This window comes from Lepidochelys kempii, chromosome 21 (genome assembly GCF_965140265.1).
Source record: "Lepidochelys kempii isolate rLepKem1 chromosome 21, rLepKem1.hap2, whole genome shotgun sequence".
In the NCBI taxonomy this organism is placed as follows: domain Eukaryota; kingdom Metazoa; phylum Chordata; order Testudines; family Cheloniidae; genus Lepidochelys; species Lepidochelys kempii.
Genome location: NC_133276.1, coordinates 8,781,002 through 8,799,671, shown reverse-complemented (window position 1 = coordinate 8,799,671; position 18,670 = coordinate 8,781,002). Strand labels below are relative to the sequence as shown.

At 45.1% G+C, this 18,670-nt stretch overlaps 2 protein-coding genes across 2 annotated transcripts; both read right to left on the bottom strand.

The window, feature by feature from the left end:
• Window positions 1-1,133: 1,133 nt before the first annotated feature.
• CIMAP3 (ciliary microtubule associated protein 3) lies at window positions 1,134-8,038 on the bottom strand. The gene is made up of 6 exons (XM_073319678.1): window positions 7,936-8,038; window positions 7,090-7,232; window positions 5,916-6,014; window positions 4,420-4,553; window positions 2,048-2,165; window positions 1,134-1,472 (listed from the first exon to the last, which is right to left on the bottom strand). Exons 1-6 carry the CDS (start codon window positions 7,958-7,960, stop codon window positions 1,404-1,406), a joined length of 588 nt encoding a protein of 195 aa, XP_073175779.1. The 5' UTR covers window positions 7,961-8,038; the 3' UTR covers window positions 1,134-1,403.
• A 2,058-nt stretch (window positions 8,039-10,096) lies between these two features.
• Window positions 10,097-18,018, bottom strand: LOC140901161 (acidic mammalian chitinase). Its single transcript, XM_073319497.1, has 11 exons — window positions 17,994-18,018; window positions 17,069-17,098; window positions 15,282-15,483; window positions 14,292-14,348; window positions 14,020-14,185; window positions 12,982-13,106; window positions 12,390-12,513; window positions 12,059-12,244; window positions 11,395-11,514; window positions 11,131-11,272; window positions 10,097-10,335 (listed from the first exon to the last, which is right to left on the bottom strand). The coding sequence occupies exons 1-11, from the start codon at window positions 18,016-18,018 to the stop codon at window positions 10,097-10,099; spliced, it is 1,416 nt and encodes a 471-aa protein (XP_073175598.1).
• Window positions 18,019-18,670: the final 652 nt, after the last annotated feature.

Below are 18,670 nucleotides of genomic sequence, written 5' to 3'. Positions count from 1 at the left end.
CTAGCATGAATTTAGATAAATTATGCCGTCAAGAAAAACTACGCATTTCTGAGGGTGTGTAATAAGAGGAAGCACAGTTACTATGAGGACTGATAATATGTTGCTTAAGAAATATCAGCAACTGCCACTAAAGCCTCTGCGTTCAGAGCTATAACCTGCCACCTTTAGCGTGACAAGGGATTACTCTTGTATTATAATGGTTTCAGAAGGTAATACAGGCTTGGCATGGAAATTATCTATCCATCGTTGGGTTTTATGCTGCTGTCCCTCATTGTAGCATCTGAGCACCTTCCCTGTAAAATCAGGATCAATAACAAAGTCTCCAATGGACTCTATGGAATTTCTGGCACTTTTCCCTGTTTGGGGTAAAAGCTCAGCTCGGGACTGGGTTTTTGTTTCTATTTTTTTCGCTAGATTTTATTAATTGCATTTGGGGAAGGCGCAGGAGGGCTTATGGCTAGAAGGGGGTATCCGCGTTGGAGGATCATTCCAGTGGTGGAGTTACTAGTTTCAAAATCCATCTATTCTTTGAGAGACTTCCAAGCATGCAAGGGAGTGGGAAGAAAGAACACAGGAAATGGATAAGCATGTGCATCTTCAACCCCTTCCTAACTCTTCCTCCCCCTCCCCCAAACACCTCCAGGTCATGAATTCCAGCTTGTATTGTAGATATGCCCTGGGGCAGCTTGCTTTTCTAGGGTCCTCCAATAAGCAGGACGTTGCTAGAATAAAAAAAAACCCAACCCCTTCTATTTTTTATTAACACTAAGCAGACTTTCTAGATCCACAGCTGATGACCTTCTGGCAGCATCTGTCTTCCATCACAATCTCTGTGAAAGAGCAACAAATGGTATGGGCCAGAACCTAAACGGCATTTAGGGGCCTAACTCCTATGGATTTCAATCTACGTGACGAGGATCCTCAGGCTTATGAGGTGAACATAAGCACCTGCTGCTGGCTGGAAATGCAGCACCAACACTGTTAGCCATGCCAAGTTTAGCCACTGGGCCTAATCCTCCACTACTTTGCTTATTCCTGCACATTCTGATTTGCTAGCCTTTTAAACCCACCTTGCACTACTGTCAATCACAGTGCAAGACCCAGCGCAGTAGAGAATCAAACCCACTAGCACCAAAAGTCAGACTTTTATTAAACTTCACCCCCACACACACTGGCCACATACACTTTGACACTGGAGCATGTTCCAAACCTGATGTGTTTTTTTTAAAAAAAAAGTGAAATGACACCAATTAAGCCCTAATGGAAACACTGGTCAGTTCTCTATGAAGCAGCCTGATTTTGGAGTCCGAGTAGCATAGGAGAACTAGTTTTACACCCCGATTCTTGGTGCAGCTAAAAACAGAATTGGAAAGGAAAAGATACACTCTGATGGGTAGAACTATTCAGCTGTAGTATAAGCTCAAGTAGGCCAATCGATTCCGATGTTTCCTGAATTCTTTATCTGTAATCAGCTAAAACAGAAATAAATATGGATGGATGTAACAGCTTTTAAAAGTAGAGCACATTGTAAAACAGCGCTGAAAGAAATAGGCAAGTTTAAGAAGCTCCAGAGTGAGTCGGGAGTGCGGTTTGAACTCTGAATCTCTATCGCTTGAGTTACAGGACTAACTCTCATTAGCTGTTAGCAGTATTAGCCTCTATGTGGATTAGCATTAGAGGGAAACATGAGACATTGCCCTAGCATATTTCCTGAGGTTCTTTATATCCTTAGACTGGAACTGTCCTGTCCTAGATAACTTACAGTTTACTGTTTCAGCCCTCTCTCCAGACCCATTCTTCATAAATTAGTCCCTGCATGCCCAACCATAACTTCATTAACAGTCATGTTTCTTTCCCATTGCTTCTAAGCCTCTTGGATTTCTAGTAATTTTCCTCTCTTTCTCTATGTACAGCATGCTGCACGGGGAGAATGACATTAGTCCCTCTGGGTAACTGTACGGTTTCCTTTGTCTGATGCCTTGATCAACCAAGTCCCATCTCAAAAGTAAACAATAACTATGTGGATACCTTTACATAAATTCCATACCTCTGTTCTTAGAGTCCTCCTCTCTAGCACTGGTACTAAAGACCAATCTGGAGACCCAAACTTCATTGGCCAGGTGATTTTCTTGTGTGGCAGCTTGTCTGCTTCATAAGTTCCAGGTCTAAAGGAAGATGAACACAAAATAGATCTAATTTCTGCAACTGATTTAGACAAGGAGTTTATACTCTGCTGATTTAGAAGTGCCACGTTGATCCACGAGGAGATGTGCATGATATGGTCTTTGGTTCATCACACTGGGATTCTAAATCTTGAGTAGTCATCACATAAAAACGGCCATACTAGGTCAGACCAAAGATCCATCTAGCTCGGTATCCTGTCTTCTGACAGTGGCCAATGCCAGGTGCTTTAGAGGGAATGAACAGAGCAGGTAATCATCAAGTGATCCATCCCCTATCGTCCACTCCCAGCTTCTGGCAAACAGAGGCTAGGGGCACCATCCCTGCCCATCCTGGCTAATAGTCATTGATGGATCTATCCTCCATTAATTTATCTAGTTCTTTTTTGAACCTTGTTATAGTCTCGGCCTTAACAACATCCTCTGGCAACGAGTTCCACAGGTTGACTGTGTGTTGTGTGGAAAAAATACTTCCTTTTTGTTTTTTTAAACCTTCTGCCTATTAATTTGATGACCCCTAGTTCTTCTGTTATGAGGAGTCAATAACACTTCCTTATTTACTTTCTCCACACCAATCATGATATTATAGACCCCTATCATATCCCCCCTTAGTCGTCTCTTTTCCAAGCTGAAAAGTCCCAGTCTTATTAATCTCTCCTCATACGGAAGCCGTTCCATACCCCTAATGATTTTTGTCGCCTTTTTTGGAACCTTTTCCAATTCCAATATATCATTTTTGAGATGCACACAGTATTCAAGATGTGGGCGTCCTATGGATTTATATGGAGGCAGTAGGATATTTTCTGTATCCCTTTCTTAATGATTCCCAACATTCTGTTCACTGTTTTGACTGCTGCTGCACATGGAGTGGATGTTTTCAGAGAACTCTCCACAATGACTCCAAGATCTCTTTCTTGAGTGGTAACAGCTAATGTAGACCCCATCATGTTATATGTATAGTTAGGATTATGTTTTCCAATGTGCATGACTTTGCATTTATCAACATTGAATTTCATCTGCCACTTTGATGCCCAGTCACCCAGTTTTGAGAGATCCCTTTGTAGCTCTTTGCAGTCTGCCCGGGACTTAACTATCTTGAGTAGTTTTGTATCATCTGCAAATTTTGCCACCTCACTGTTTCTCCCTTTTTCCAGATCATTTATGAAATCGATTAGGCACTGCTATTGGGGCAGTCCCTGGTTACATCTCTCCTCTCTGTATTTGATCCAGTCCTTCAGACTCAGGGTATGCTGCAAACATATCAAAAGATTGAAAAAAAATGAGATCCCTGCAACAAATTCATAGTGGAGAGAGGTTCATGGATGCTGATTTCTAAAGGCATGCTTCTAAACATGCTATGTGAAAAGGAGATCTGTAAAACAGACAACATAGTCTCTCTTTTTTGCTGTGAATATTTCTTGTCTTACTATGATCTAAATAATCAAAACAACAGAAATCAGACTGTTACACTACAGATTGTGACTACAAACCACAAAAGCTGACTTTGTCCACTAAAATATATCTATGCAATAGTAGCTTTAACTTTAATCTTTTTCTGTTGCATAATGTTTCTGTTTCCAGAAGTATTTTTTGGAGATCACCATAACCTTGCTATTTTTTTCCAGTCTGTTGGTGAATATGGGGCAGTTTTTTAATGTTCATGAAAATGAAGAGCTTAAGACACTAACTGGAGCCCGATGTAGGGCAGCACTGATGCTGTGCAATTTCCTCTGTCATGCTCAATCAATGGGCTTTAACGCTAACATGTTTAGCGCCCTTGCTATTGGAGCCCTGAGCTTATCTTGAGTGGAGATTCCGTTTCACTGAATTGTGCCAAAAGATTTCCTGGTTTTGTGCTGTGGTTAAATTGAAATTTACATTCTATTTTATGAAAGCAGGATTTTGGACCTCATCCTCCACTTGTGTTAGTGACATCTTAAGTGATCACAATGTGGCATGTGTGGTAGATTCCCATCTGAAGATCGATTTTGTGCTTTTTTTGGAGCCATTTGCTTCTATCGATAAATCTGGCTGAAATTTACCCTGTCTTGGCAACATTGGAACCTCGGGGTGTAGGGTGTCTTTATACACTCCAGGTGAGATTTTCAAGGTACACAACACAGGGCAGTTAGGGCACGCAGTTGCCTACCTCCCATTTGTGCCTTTGCAATCCTATCCCTTAATGCCTAGGCTGGCTTTTACCTTGCTGCTAAAGGAGTGAGAAACAGATTTATAGTACCCAGGGAAAAACTCTCTATCCAGAGCCTTCTGCGGAAATCGTGATGACTTGACAGAAAATGGGGCGTAGGTAGGCTGGAACTTCCGGTCTTTGACCCATGCTGATTGGTGTGTTCCAGGACCAGGGGTGACGGTCTATTTATCAGGCAGCAGATTAAAAAAGAAAAGAAAAGAAGTTAGCACTGGGGGCCTGATGCTCATTTACAGTCTAGCTGCTCTCACCATGTCAAGGGGCCTTAAAGTGCTTGCAAATGTAAATGTACGCACGCTGCCAAAGCAGTGTAAAGTGGTTGGAGTGTAAATAAGAATCAGGACAGGACAGGACCCATATATTTTAGGAAGTCTGTAATTCTGTTCTGTTTTTGGATTGCTAGAGATGCTTTGGCCGAAAAGCACAAACCTTAAAGCTGGGCAGTTTTCTTGGTGGCGTCTATGAAACTTTCCTACTAATCTTATATCGGTATGTGCCCTATCACTCCTAAAATTATTATCTTCTGGGAGCAATGAAGGGATCTGCAGGTATGTAGGGTATTTCTGTGGAAACCTGCAATTACCGAGCTTCCAAAGTTTGGTCTGTGTTTGTCCCTTTAACTGATTCAATCTATTTCTGAAGTGCCCATCATCATTGTATCTAGACACCATCTATAATTCATAAACAACATCTATTTCTGATAAACATCCTCTTGGCTGAGGAAGGTAAGAACAAAGAGCTACTTCAGCAGGTTAAGAAGTTCATGCAATGAAGGTGACAGAAGGATTCCTTGTATTTGGTTACTTTATCAGCCGTAGAGGGGATAGTTGAATACTTTCCTCACGCTTCAGCATATCAGAGTAATCTCTAATGAAATATATATATATATATATATATATATATATATATATATATATATATATATATATATATATATATATATATATATATATATATATATATATATATATGCAACTGAGGGAGAAATTCAGCACTGGGCAGAGGATCAGCATAAGATCCATCCATTGCTTAATTTCTGTTTCTTAGGTGGAATTTAAGTGGTGCATTGAGCTAGCCTTCAGCACAAGGGTGAATTTCACCCAGAGTGAATAAATTTCTAAACTAGCAATCCTTGTAGAACTATCTTATTTTTATAGAGTTGTGACTAGTAAATGAAAAAGTATTTTTCCCCCAAAAAAATTCAGAGTAAGACTCCTTTTAGGTTTGTGTGAACCAGAGATCAGAATTGCCAAAGAGCTCAGCACCCAATGTGCACCAGGCATGTTCAGTCATTCTGAAATTTGGGCCACTTATTTAGGTGCTTAAATGGATGGAGGGATACTTTGGAAAATCTGGCCCTACCTGCTTAATTCTGTCATCAAATATCTGCAGTAGCCAGCAAAGTGAATGGAAATTTGGCATACATATCACAAGCACTTGTGATGGAATTACAGTGCATTTATTTTTTTAACCACCCACAGGAACACGCAGCAGCCTTGACGCACAGTAGAGTGTGCTTTCCTTACCTTGCAGTCTGGTGGGAAACGTAGGGATGTTCTTGCTCCCAGTACATAACCTTTGAGGCTCTCTGGTTTATGAGTCAAGGCATATATCATGCTACTCCTCTGTATGTAAAAAGCAGAAGCATGTTTAGTGCCAGTTACGATGTCATTCACGTCAGTTTATGGTTTAATGCATTTGAGCAGCTAGAGACCAACCTGTTGTTAAAGTCTCTTAACTCAAGAAAAGGCCTTTTTTCAATTGTCACTGTCACAGGTGGGATGGTCTTGTGATTAAAGCAGGAGCCAGGGAATCAGATGTGGATTCAATTCCTGGCTGTGTCACAGCCTCTGTGTATGATTCAGGGAAAGTCACTTAATTCTCTCTCTGCCTCAGCTGGAAAATGAGGGATAATAATGCCTTCTTTTGTTTCTATTGGGTACAATTCAAAATGGGACTCAGGAGTCTACCCCGTTTATGTGCTCTTGAAAAAAATTCCCCTTGTCTCTAAAGACAAAAAGAAAAAAAGTACTTGTGGCCCCTTAGAGACTAACCAATTTATTTGAGCATGAGCTTTCGTGAGCTACAGCTCACTTCATCGGATGCATACCATGGATACTGCAGCAGACTTTATATACACACAGAGATCATGAGACAATACCTCCTCCCACCCCACTGTCCTGCTGGTAATAGCTTATCTAAAGTGATCATCAAGTTGGGCCATTTCCAGCACAAATCCAGGTTTTCTCACCCTCCACCCCCCCCACCACACACAAACTCACTCTCCTGCTGGTAATAGCCCATCCAAAGTGACCAACTTGATGATCACTTTAGATAAGCTATTACCAGCAGGACAGTGGGGTGGGAGGAGGTATTGTCTCATGATCTCTGTGTGTATATAAAGTCTGCTGCAGTATCTACGGTATGCATCCGATGAAGTGAGCTGTAGCTCACGAAAGCTCATGCTCAAATAAATTGGTTAGTCTCTAAGGTGCCCCAAGTACTCCTTTTCTTTTTGTGAATACAGCCTAACACGGCTGTTACTCTGAAACCTCTCTAAAGACAGTTTTCCAAGGCGGGGACTGTCTCATTGAATACATTAAATACCCCAGGCCAGGTGAGACTCAATCTTGGTTGGCGACACAAACTGGCTCTTCATCCTACTACCCTGGGATGGGAGCTCTACTGCAGAAGACTCACCTCTTCAGTGTGGTAAGTCCCGGGCCCACGACAGGGGTCCCCAAGGATGGGGACCAGCTGGTTCCCGAGTCTGTCTGGGGCATGGTGAAAGGGGAACATTTTCCTGGCTTGACATGATCCAAACGAGTTTCGCTTCTGCACCGCTACAGATGCAGGAAAGAAGAAGGGGATGGAGTTAGAACAAGCACGTGGCGACCTGGCGCCCCCCCCCCCGCGTGGGGTGTGATTTAGCCACAGGCGGTGGCTCTGCTCAGCATCACCTGGGGAGCCCCCGGGGGGGGGGGCCCTGGCCGGACATGGGCGAGGGATTCCCCCCCCCCGCAGGTGCCTGGGCTCGGTGCGGGCGGGGAAGCCCCTTCCTCCCCCCCGAGGTGCCCGGGCCGGAGGCTGGCGGGGGTAGGGGACCCCCCCACCCCGGGAGGTGCCCGGGCCGGAGGCGGATGGGGGACCCCCCACCCCGGGAGGTGCCCGGGCCGGAGGCGGATGGGGGACCCCCCCACCCCGGGAGGTGCCCGGGCCGGAGGCGGATGGGGGAGGCCCCCCCCCCGGGAGGTGCCCGGGCCGGAGGCGGATGGGGGAGGCCCCCCCCCCGGGAGGTGCCCGGGCCGGAGGCGGATGGGGGAGGCCCCCCCCCCCCCGGGAGGTGCCCGGGCCGGAGGCGGATGGGGGAGGCCCCCCCCGGGAGGTGCCCGGGCCGGAGGCGGATGGGGGAGCCCCCCACCCCGGGAGGTGCCCGGGCCGGAGGCGGATGGGGGAGCCCCCCACCCCGGGAGGTGCCCGGGCCGGAGGCGGATGGGGGAGCCCCCCACCCCGGGAGGTGCCCGGGCTGGGCGCGGCTCCGCTCACCGGTCAGCTCCCACTCCCAGATCATGCCGCCGGCCCGTGTGTACGGCCCGTTGCCATGGCCACGGGAGGGGGCGGGGACTCCCGGGCTCCCCGACCGGCTGCGGCCGCGCCCGCGCCCCCCGGGCTGCTCCGCGCTCCTGCCCGCGGGCGCCCAGCGCCGGGCTGCGGCCCCGCGGGGGCGCCCACTGGCCGCGGCGCCCTGCCCGCCGCAGAGCCGCCCTGCCGGGGCGCACCGCGCAGAGCAGCGATTTGCCGGCGGAGCCAAAAGACACCGGGGCACCGCGGGTGCGGGCTCTGAGCCCGGGCAAGGCTGTTTTGTGGCGGTCCTTCCGCGGACTGGCTCGCTGCGCTGGTCTCCTGCTCGCAGTGAGGCTGGAGGTGGCGGGCGGCTGCTCCGACCTGACCCATTCCTATCCCCTGGCCCCAGCCTGCAGGGTTGGGCCGAGGTTACCCAGCGAAAAGGTGTCAGCGGAGCAGCCCTGTTAGTCTGTGTCCGCACAAAGAAAAGGAGGCCCCGGGTGCATCCCATGAAGTGAGCTGTAGCTCAGGAAAGCTGGTGCTCAAATAAATTGGTTCCTCTCTAAGGTGCCACAAGTCCTCCTGTTCCTCTAGCAAAAGGGGACTCTCAGTAATAATATGCATCCAAGCCACAGAATATTCAGATGAGAAATACCACAGGGGGCCAGATCCTATCAGCACCCCGCCTTGTTTAAAAGCAGGGGTGCTGGAATAATGTGTAAAGTGGGGGGGGGGGGGGGAGGAGGAGGGTGCTGAGAGCCATTGAACCAAACTGTAAACCCTGTGTATGATGGAAATCACTTCAGGCCAGGGGGTGCAGCACCTATGTTTAAAAGCATCCCTATCCTACAGCCTCACGCCCTGGCGCACACACTGTTTTAGATGCTTTCTAGATAGATGTCTTATAACTGGCAGTAGTTAGGCAGCTGGCATGCTAAGACCACTGCCTATCATTCCGACCAATATTGTCTCATTGTTTCCCCCATCTGGCTTTGTCTCAAGCTGCTGTCTCTTGTTTTATTAGATGGTCCTCTCTCAGGTGGTGGTGGTGGGGGGGTGTGGTGGCAAGAATCGTCTTTTGGTTCTGTGTTTGTACAGCACCTAGCACAATGGGGTCCCAGTCTATGCCCAGGGGTCCTAGGTGCTATCACAATACAAAAATAATGATAAAAACAGAGCAGAATAGAATAGCAACATCTCCAGCATGTCTTTTTTTTCCAAAGCACCAAACTAAATCTCAATTCTTTCAAATTTCTCATATTTTCCCCTCCCCCATGCTTAAAAATCAGTCTTAGTCTGGGTTAACTCTGCCAGCATTTTATTTCTTATCTCACCTAAGTTTGAGGCAGTAGGAGCTGCTGTCATGGCTGTCAAAATGTACAGTTGGCATGAGTGGGCAGAATGCTGGATTTGGCTCCTTTTGGGAGGATTTCTTCACTTGACTTATTGGCCAGAAATTTCCCTCTGTTGTTAATTTGGGTGCTGCTCCATTGCTGGGAGCAACTATAGGAGTGCTAGACAAGACTCTCGCAGCTTCTGGTGTTTTTACTGTTGTGTTTCATTCTGCTCAGCAAAGGTCTAGCTGACGGTGTGATAAAAACAGTTTTAAATGGCACATTTCACACTTTGGGACACATGCATTTTTCCTTGAGCACAATATTGGTTGGTTAGTGATTAAGTCTTTGGTTTGGTATTTAGGAGCTCATTCCTGACTTTGCTATAGACCACCCTGTGTGACCTTGGGCATGTCAGTCTGTCTCTCTAAGCTCCCCAAAATGGGGATAATAAACCTTCCTTTACCTTGTCTTGTGTGCTTGTGTGTCAACTGTAAACTCTTTGGGGGCAGGGACTGTCTCTTATTGTGTGCATGTACAGTGCCTACCAACACAGGGCCCCGATCTCAGTTGGTGATCCTTTAATACAAAGAATAAAATTTCTGTGCCCAGGGGCAAATTAAAAATGACACATTATCTAAAAATAAATCTAAAACAATAAAAAGTGATGCTGAAGTCACTGTCCAGTAAAACAGATAAACACATGAGGGCTTTTGCTACAGGCTTTTATTTCAGAATTTTGGTGTTTCAGTGATATGCATAAAGCTATAGGGAATTTGGATCAAATTCATCTGCTTGGAGATCCTGGTTTATGCCCAATTGCAGCAGCTGCAGCTCGTATCAAAGACCAGGCCAGTTTGGCAATGCTGCTCATAGGTGATACCATTCAGACAGTGCCAGAAAGCATTCCTGTTGTTGGCAACAGGGTAGAGGCCATTGGCTTTGCCAACACAGAACCCACTGCCACTACCAGAGCTTCCACTTCCACTTCCTCCGCTACTGGGAGCCGCTGTGATTGGAGAAATGGGCTGAGCAGGAGCGGTGCAGCCTGAAGCAGAAAATGATGTACAGATCGGTCTATAACAATCCATTATTTTATAACATGCCCAATCACTCTAGTATCTGACCATGGTTATTAGATGCAGTGCTTAGAAGCAGGCAATACCATGCACAGTCTGCTGTCTTTGAGAGGGACAGGCCCCCCCCCCCGTGCGCTGGCTGAGCCTCATGATGACTGCATCAAACACTGGAAGAAGAAGGATCTGATTCAATTCCCACTGACAGCCATGGGAATCTTTTCATTGGCGTAAGCAGGTTTTGGATCGGGTGATCAGTGGGTACCTCCTTGATGGATTCAGAGGTTCAGACTCACCTCTGTTGTAAACCTGTTGCACGCAGTGGAAATTACTGGGCAATCAGGGCCCAGAAACGTAAAATAATCAAGCTTCAAGTAAAAGGAGATTGATCTCCAAGGGGATCCACTAGAGCAGCTGTTAATTTTTTCCAGAACACAGATCTTTAAAGGGCTCTGCCAGATGGCAGGGGCATCTATAAACTAGCTCAAGCTAGGTTAGCAACAGCCGGGAGTCCCCTTAGTAAACCAGTTCGTTTGAATCCCAGCAAATCTGGTCTCTCTAAAGAGCCGTGCTTTGACTGGAAGGTGGGATGGGGAGTCACAAAAGGAGAATTTAATGGAAGGTGAATTGTAGGCGGGGATATAAAATTGCTTCTTTTGAGAGGGTGTAGCTCAGCATTATATACACCAGTGGGCGTATTCAAATTCTCATGTACATCTGAGGAAAGGGTGCTAATTCTGGGAGCCTGTCCTGCTGGAGTCACTCACTTGTGCTCTGCAGTCCAAGAGCATTCTTCAGGGTGCTGATCAAGGGGAATTTGCCCTGGTTGCAGAACGTGCCAGTGAAGTCATCCAGGTCAATTGTCCATACCATAGCACCGCCAAAGTTGTTCTTCATTAACCACTGTGCCTGTTAAGGGCCAGGAAAGAAGCCAAGATCAGTCCAAAGCCCACAAAAAAGAGACTCAAGGAACTACAGTGATGCAGAATGGGATCCCACTGGTTTTGATAGGTCAGAGGGTCCCATCGTACCTTGATGTTGAAGCTCTTGATGTTGTCGTATCCCACCCACTCAGTGCTTTGGTATGCGTACGGGACATTTTGAGGGGTATCCCACACTTGAGTGGCTCCATTCTTCAGGAAGGTGCAGATCTAAAAACAGGGGGGTGAAACAAAACAAAATCTTCCATCACTGCTGCAACCAGATAGCCAATGGACAGAAAACGGAACAGCAGTTTTGAAGCAACAACTCTTGTACAAAACAGATTCACTTGTTTTCATCTCATACTTTATGGGTGGCCCTTGTGGGCTCCTATACTCGGGTGCCTGTTCTCTAGCACATAGTAGACAGATGTCAGCTTTTTATTGTCAGTCACTGAGGAGCTAAGCTATGAAATTTAAATTCTTGTTTCATACTCTGCTTTCAGAGGTCTGGGGCGTATGGTTCCTGAGTTTTGGTTTGGGCCTAATTCTAGCACTAACTAAGCAGAAAGAGGAAAAACAGTTAATCCATGATGGGGGTTGATTAAGTATTCATTAATATTAGATGTCACAATTGCTTTTCTGTATACTCAGTTACAATTATTCCGATAGAAGTATTTATACTCTGATTTATATGCATTGTGATGGCCTGAGATTGTTTTAACAAGCAGATATTTTTGTTCACTTGTGCACTGCAACTACATAGCCCACAAACCTCATAGTAAGCCCAGAACCCAGACTGTTTTGTGTAAGGTCCAGCAGGCCCCGGTCCTGAGGTTGGAGCGCCGACAGCAGTGTTGGATGGATTGCTCAGGATGAAGGTGTGTCCATAGGTTGGGAATCCAACAATAAGCTTCTCAGCTGGGGCACCGTTGTTCTTCCAGTAATTCATGGCATCGTCCTATAAAAACAGTCAGTGAGTTACAGACTCTGGATCACAAGTGGCAGGTAAATTCTTCCATCACTGCAGTTTTCAAGGATCAGTTCTTTGTTCTTAATTTCCTATCATTATAGGCCTTAAAGGATCTTGGTCAAGATATACTTACAATATTGAGATAGATATTGCTGCCAGTGTCAGTGGGGCCTTGAAACAGGGGGCTGTTCTCTCCAGTGTATCCCTCCCAAGAGCCATGGAAGTCGTAGGTCATCACGTGAAAGTAGTCCAGATACCTGAGGAGATAAAATTACCTTCGCTATTGTCTTCATCTCGGAATGGTTCATTTCCTCATCAACAGTGGCTTTTCAAAGCCTAATCAGAAGCAGTGATATAAACAGCCCTTGTATTTTTAGTGTCTACTTTAAAGAATCTCTGTAGATAAAGGATGGATTCTGCTTTAAGTGCCAAAAGTTCACTACAGATGCTAAATTTTTCAAACTTCAGTGGCTCAAGTCAAGCACCTAAATCCATATTGGTCTGAGTTTTCAGAGGGGCCGAGCCCCAGAGCTCCCATAAGTTTTAGTGAGTGCCCAGCACCTTTGAAAATCAGGGCTTTCTTTATTTAGGTGCCTAATTTGGCAGCCAGGCTTGAGGCTTTTGAACATGAAGCTGGTTTTCACAGTGAAATATATTCATTGTCTCGAATGTGGCCTGTGCTTTAAGCGAGGGATGAAGAGTATATCTGAAAGCATGGTACTCACTGGCCGAGCTGAGGAATCTGGTAGCCTGACTCAATGTTAGAGAGCCCTGCAGCCACAGCAGCGGTGACCAGGAGCCTGGGTTTGTTAACCTGTTTGGCTTCCTGCTCGAAGGCTTCTAGCATTTCCTAAGGCAGATTAAAAAACAACAACCCATAATTGGTTAGGAGCAGCAACACTGAACACTGGTCGCCCTTGATGTGCACCTGGTAAATTAGAAATGGCCCCATTCCCTCCTTGAGAATTCTTACTGCAATGAGTAGGGCCATTAGACTGCTCGGTTTTGTCCACCCATGTTTTGTTAATTCTGTCTGGCAATGTGAAGAAGACGGGTAACATTTTCAAAAGCATCTAAGTGAGTTAGGCTCCTAAGTGCCAATTTCAAAAGTGACTTAGGCACTTCAGAGCCCAAGTCCCATTGATTTTTCAATGACGTTGAGACTCCTAAGGGAAGATTTTCAAAGGCACTTAGGCACCTAAAGATGCAGATAGTTGACTGGTCAGATTTTCAAAAGCACCTAAGTGGGTTAGGTGCATAATTCCCATTTAAATTAAGAGGAGTTAGGTGTCCAGTGTGCTCATGCATTTCTGAAAATTACACTAGGTACCTGTCTGAATTTTTACACACCTAGATACTTTTGAAAATTTGGGTCTAAGTGTTTAAGTCACTTTTGAAAATCGGGCTTTAGCTTCTAAGTCACTTACACACTTTTGAAATTTTCACCCCCGTCCTTAATATTCATCAGCTGTGAAATTACAAGTACTAAGGGCTCTTCCATATGATCATAAACCTACAGCTGATTTATGGTCAGATCCGCCATTCTTATCTATGCTATAGAATCCCATGGAGATTTGCTGAGCTGAATACTAATTAATGAATAAATAATTCTGCTAATATCACCAGTATTTTGGTATCCTATATGCGTTTACGTTTTACATGCATCTCTGGAGCATTTGTAGTGCATTGTACAAACAATGTGACTTTTTTTCTTCTTCTTACTGAGGTTTCTGTCAGCACCGAGGAGCTGGCTTCCTCCTTACCTGAACAAGGACGGTGAAGAGGCTCTTATCCTGAGCTGGGCTGCCTCTGGAGCCAGGGTATTCCCAGTCAAAGTCTAGCCCATCAAATTCATACTGGCGCAGGAATGTGATGACAGAGCTGATGAAGGTCTGGCGAGTCTCGGGAGTGGAAACCATCGCAGCAAATCTAGGGAGAAAAAAGGGGAAGGGAGTCAGGTTGTTGCCTCACTCACTCCCTCAAATGTTCAAAATACCAGGATGCAGTCAGAGAGAAAGGGATGGGTTGGACTTACGGAGCTGTTCCAAAATTCCATCCTCCGATAGCCAAGAGGGTCTTCAGCTGTCCGTTCCTACAAAGATTGAGATGGGGGCGGGGAGGTATGAATAAAGAACAAATGGAGGAATTCTGGTTTGGTATGTCCCACTGTATTGTAATTGCTGTCCTGAGATAGAAGAGAGACTAGTGTGCTCTGAGATTCGTTGTGTTGCCTTGCCTTGCTCAGTAATACTTAGCTCTTTATAGAGGTTCTTTTATAGCCATAGAGATTAACACACTTTACAGAGGGATAAGCATCTCATTATCCCTGTTTTACAGATGGGGGAACTGAGGCAAAGAGAGTAGAAGTGACTTGCCCAAGGTCATACAGCACGTTAGTGGCAGAGCCAGGAAAGGACCCCAGATCTGATTCCTATCCACCGTGTCATATTTCACCCCTAAGTGAGCCTTAGAAATTGATAGGCCATCTCCCAATTGATCACTCATTGGTGAAATTAGCTCAGTTTGATTTAGATATGTATTTAATGGGAACATATTATATATAATATACATAAATAGAATATACACTTGGGTATATTGCTTTAAGTTCCCAGAAATCTATTTTGGATATAGGATCATAGTAACTGAAGGTAAATAATGATCTAGACATGGATTCTCTTGAGCTGCTGTACCATCTCCCTCTACAACAATACCTCAAATCTTCAAGGGTGGTTACTATGGTGTTTTGGGACTATGCCTAGCACTTTAGAGCAACCAAAGAAGACACTGTCTCTAGGTTTCACGCTGAGCCCAGTGCAGGCTGGTCAGGACTTTGGGAGCTCAGCCAGCACTGTGCAGATGCCCCTGCAATGCAGACATGATCCATAAAGCTAGCAGTCATGTGTGCTTCACTCTGAAGTCTCAGTGCCTTGTTCATAATAATGCAGAGGTTTTTAAGGATCTAGTACGTACAGTCAGGTGTTAATGCACAAATCTATCTTTAGTCTCTTGTCATTGGGTTACTCACTGGTTTTTCAAACCATTGAAGGATTTGTAGAGAGTCAGGTCGTTCCATTCGATGGTAGTGATCTGATTGTTCTTCATGCCCGCAAAGGCATAGATCAGATGAGTACAGAGGCATGGGTCGATGTTATCAGGCATGAAGCGCCCAAGGCCTGGTCTGTACTGGGCCCAGTTGGTGAAGTAGCATGTCAGCAGATAGGCAGAACCTGTTTTTGGCCAAGAGGAGGGGGAGATGGTACAGGGATATTTGTTATAATAAACTACGCCGGTTCATGAAAATGAAGCATGGCCACAGATAGGACTCTTTCTGGCTACACCAAGGGGACCTCAGAGTAGAGATGATGAGGAGGAGCATTCTAATCCTTTAAGACCCAACTCTGAAAACACTTACTACCGGACATGGTGCTTGCTGCTTTGAGGTCGTTTCAGTAAAGTCAATGCCGACAAAATAAACCCTCAGGAAAAATGCAGCACTTTTGCACAGTGTAGAAACATAGGAATAGAAGACAAGGAAGGCTGCTGCATAGCTTCTTCAAACTCCCCCATTTAGGTCTGGTACCAGTGTCTGTGGATCCACAATTCATAAAATGTAGAAGGTAGGAATGAGCCCATGAATGTCCGGTTAATGTCTTGATGATATAATCCAGATCCTGATTTGATCCACTGAGGATACTAATGATGGAAGCAACCAAGCTACTAATGGCAAGGTTGGATAACATTGCTAATTATGGCAGGCAAACAGTATTATTTGAATTCTTAGGCATCGGTCTCTTCTATTAATATGAGAGCTGATAGAAAAGGAGGGAATTAAAAAAACAAACCCTGTTTTTCCCCTTTATTCAAATCTGAACATTTATCATTTTGAAAAGTCAACATTTTCAATTTCAAAAAGTGTCACCAGCTGTTTGGGTGATTTAAAAAAAACCAAAACCCAAAAACAAGACTTCAAAATTTCAATCAGCTCTAGTCAATATCAACTATGGGCCCAATTCTCCACACACTCACAAGGGTGTAAATCAGGAGTGATGCCACTGAAGTCAATCGCATTACACTATTAGTAAAACCAGTGTAAGTGACAGGAGAATTGGAGCCTGTCAATTTTATGTGGATTTTATACCTTTTACCTTTAAAACAACAGAACAGCTCATCAGTTTTGTCTGGCAGAGAAGGAAAATGGAGCTTGGTCACTGATTGAATGTGATGGCTTAATGCACTGTTCTGAGTGCACTGATTAAATTATGAACGCCACGCATTTGAATTTTGGGCTCTCCTTAAAGCCCATCTTGCTCCTCATACAATGTAGGTCTGTAAGGAACCAAGGGATGGGTTATATCTAAGAGTTTATGTTTATCTTATGCTTTCCTGTTTTCCTATACTTGCCATTGTGGATGAGCTCTCCTAAGAACACAAGTACGGCCAGACTGGGTCAGGCCCATGGTCCATCTAGACCAGTATCCTGTCTTCTGACAGTGGCCAGTGCTAGGTGCCCCAGAGGGAATGAACAGAGCAGATAATCATCAAGTGATGCACCCCTGTTGCCCATTCCCAGCTTCACAGAATTGTTTATTCACCATGCTCTATGTATCTCTATCTGTTCGACTGCTATCTCCTGTAGAGGGGCTATGTGAGTGGGATGTAGATGGGACGTCATTGTTTTGTTTGGATCCATTTTAAATGCGCCTCAGACATTGCAAATAGCTATATAGGGCTTCATTCATGGGTGGGACACAATACAAGTAAGATATGGCAAATATCAAAGAAAGAACAAAGTCATTTAAGAAAAATACTCACCCAGCTGAGCATTCAGCAAAAGTGTTAGACCTGTCAAGAAAAGCAAAAGTAAAGAGACTATCGGAATAAAATGCAAAATGCACAAACAGTTCACAAGCCTAGGGCTCAAATACCTCCCATCAATTCTAGTCATAAGATGCCATATTGCACTCATGAATAAGACCTTCCCAAGGACGTACCTTGCAAACAAGTGGTCAAATCCTGCCCATGAATAAGTGATATCAATGGAAGTTGTAGATATTCAGGGATTGAATTTAGCATACATCATTCATGGAAGATTCAGTCAAATACTGTAGCTGTATTTATCAAGAAGGTCAGATAATTGACCGATAAGTCCTGAGGATAGGAATGATCACATATCATATCTCAGGCTGTTAAACTGATGCCATAGGAGGTCAGGAAGGAATTTTCCACCCTATGCACAGCATTGCACAATTGGTTGGTGCATCATTGGGAAGTTCTTTGACCTTCTTCCAAGCACAGGCATTGTCCACTGCTATGGGCAAAGCACTAGTCTAGATGAGTGGTTTTCAACCCTTTTTCATTTGCGGACCCCTAAACAATTTTGAATGGAGGTGAGGACACCTTTGGAAATCTTAGACATAGTCTTTGGACCACAGATTGAAAACCACTGTTAGAAGATAATGACAACCTTTTGTGGACCCCTTAGACACAGTCTGCGAACCCCCAGAGATCCATGGACCACAGGTTGAAAACCACTGGTCTAGCTGGACCAAATGGCTTGATTTAGTACGGTGAATCTGATCTTCAGCACATGCTCCAATGCAGCACAAAATGAGTGCTCCGTAAGGACCTACTGATGTGCTACGTCTCTTTGCAGTTGCAGCTTAAAGTGACCAAGAATAGAGCTGCACAGTTCTTGTGAAAAATATGCACCAATATAAAATAATACGCATGGACTTACTGGTGAGGAGGATCAGCTTGGCCATGATTTACTTCTGTACTGATCCAATGACGTTTCTCTCGTTCTTTTATACCATGTAGCCTCCTTCTTTATCACACAGTCACCTTGTCACCAAACAGACACAAACGATGCGGTATCTAACAGAGTTTAATGGTTAGCTAATGGATAAATCAACAAAACTTTCCAACCTTCCTTTGTAATAAAATAGATTCCAATTTTCTAGGTAACCTATCTTGTGTAATAGTCCTGCCAATGTGGAAAGGGCAGGCCTAAGGAGATATAAAAGATAAACATGCATTTTCCAATGTGCTGGTTCTTATACTATTTTAATGTCCCTAATGAAAATGTATTGTAATGTATTATTTGCAATGCAAATAACCTTTTAATAGGTTTGTTGAATGTTACTTGATCAGTGGTTCCCAAACTTGTTCCGCCGCTTGTCCAGAGAAAGCCCCTGCCGCGTCCACAGGTTCGGCTGATCGCAGCTCCCCCTGGCCGCAGTTTGCTTCTCCAGGCCACTGCGGGCTGTGGGAAGCAGCGGCCAGTACGTCCCTCGGCCTGTGCTGCTCCCATTGGCCTGGAGCAGCGAACCGCGGCCACTGGGAGCCGCGATCGGCCGAACCTGTGGATGCAGCAGGTAAACAAACTGGCTTTCCCCGCACAAACGGCGGAACAAG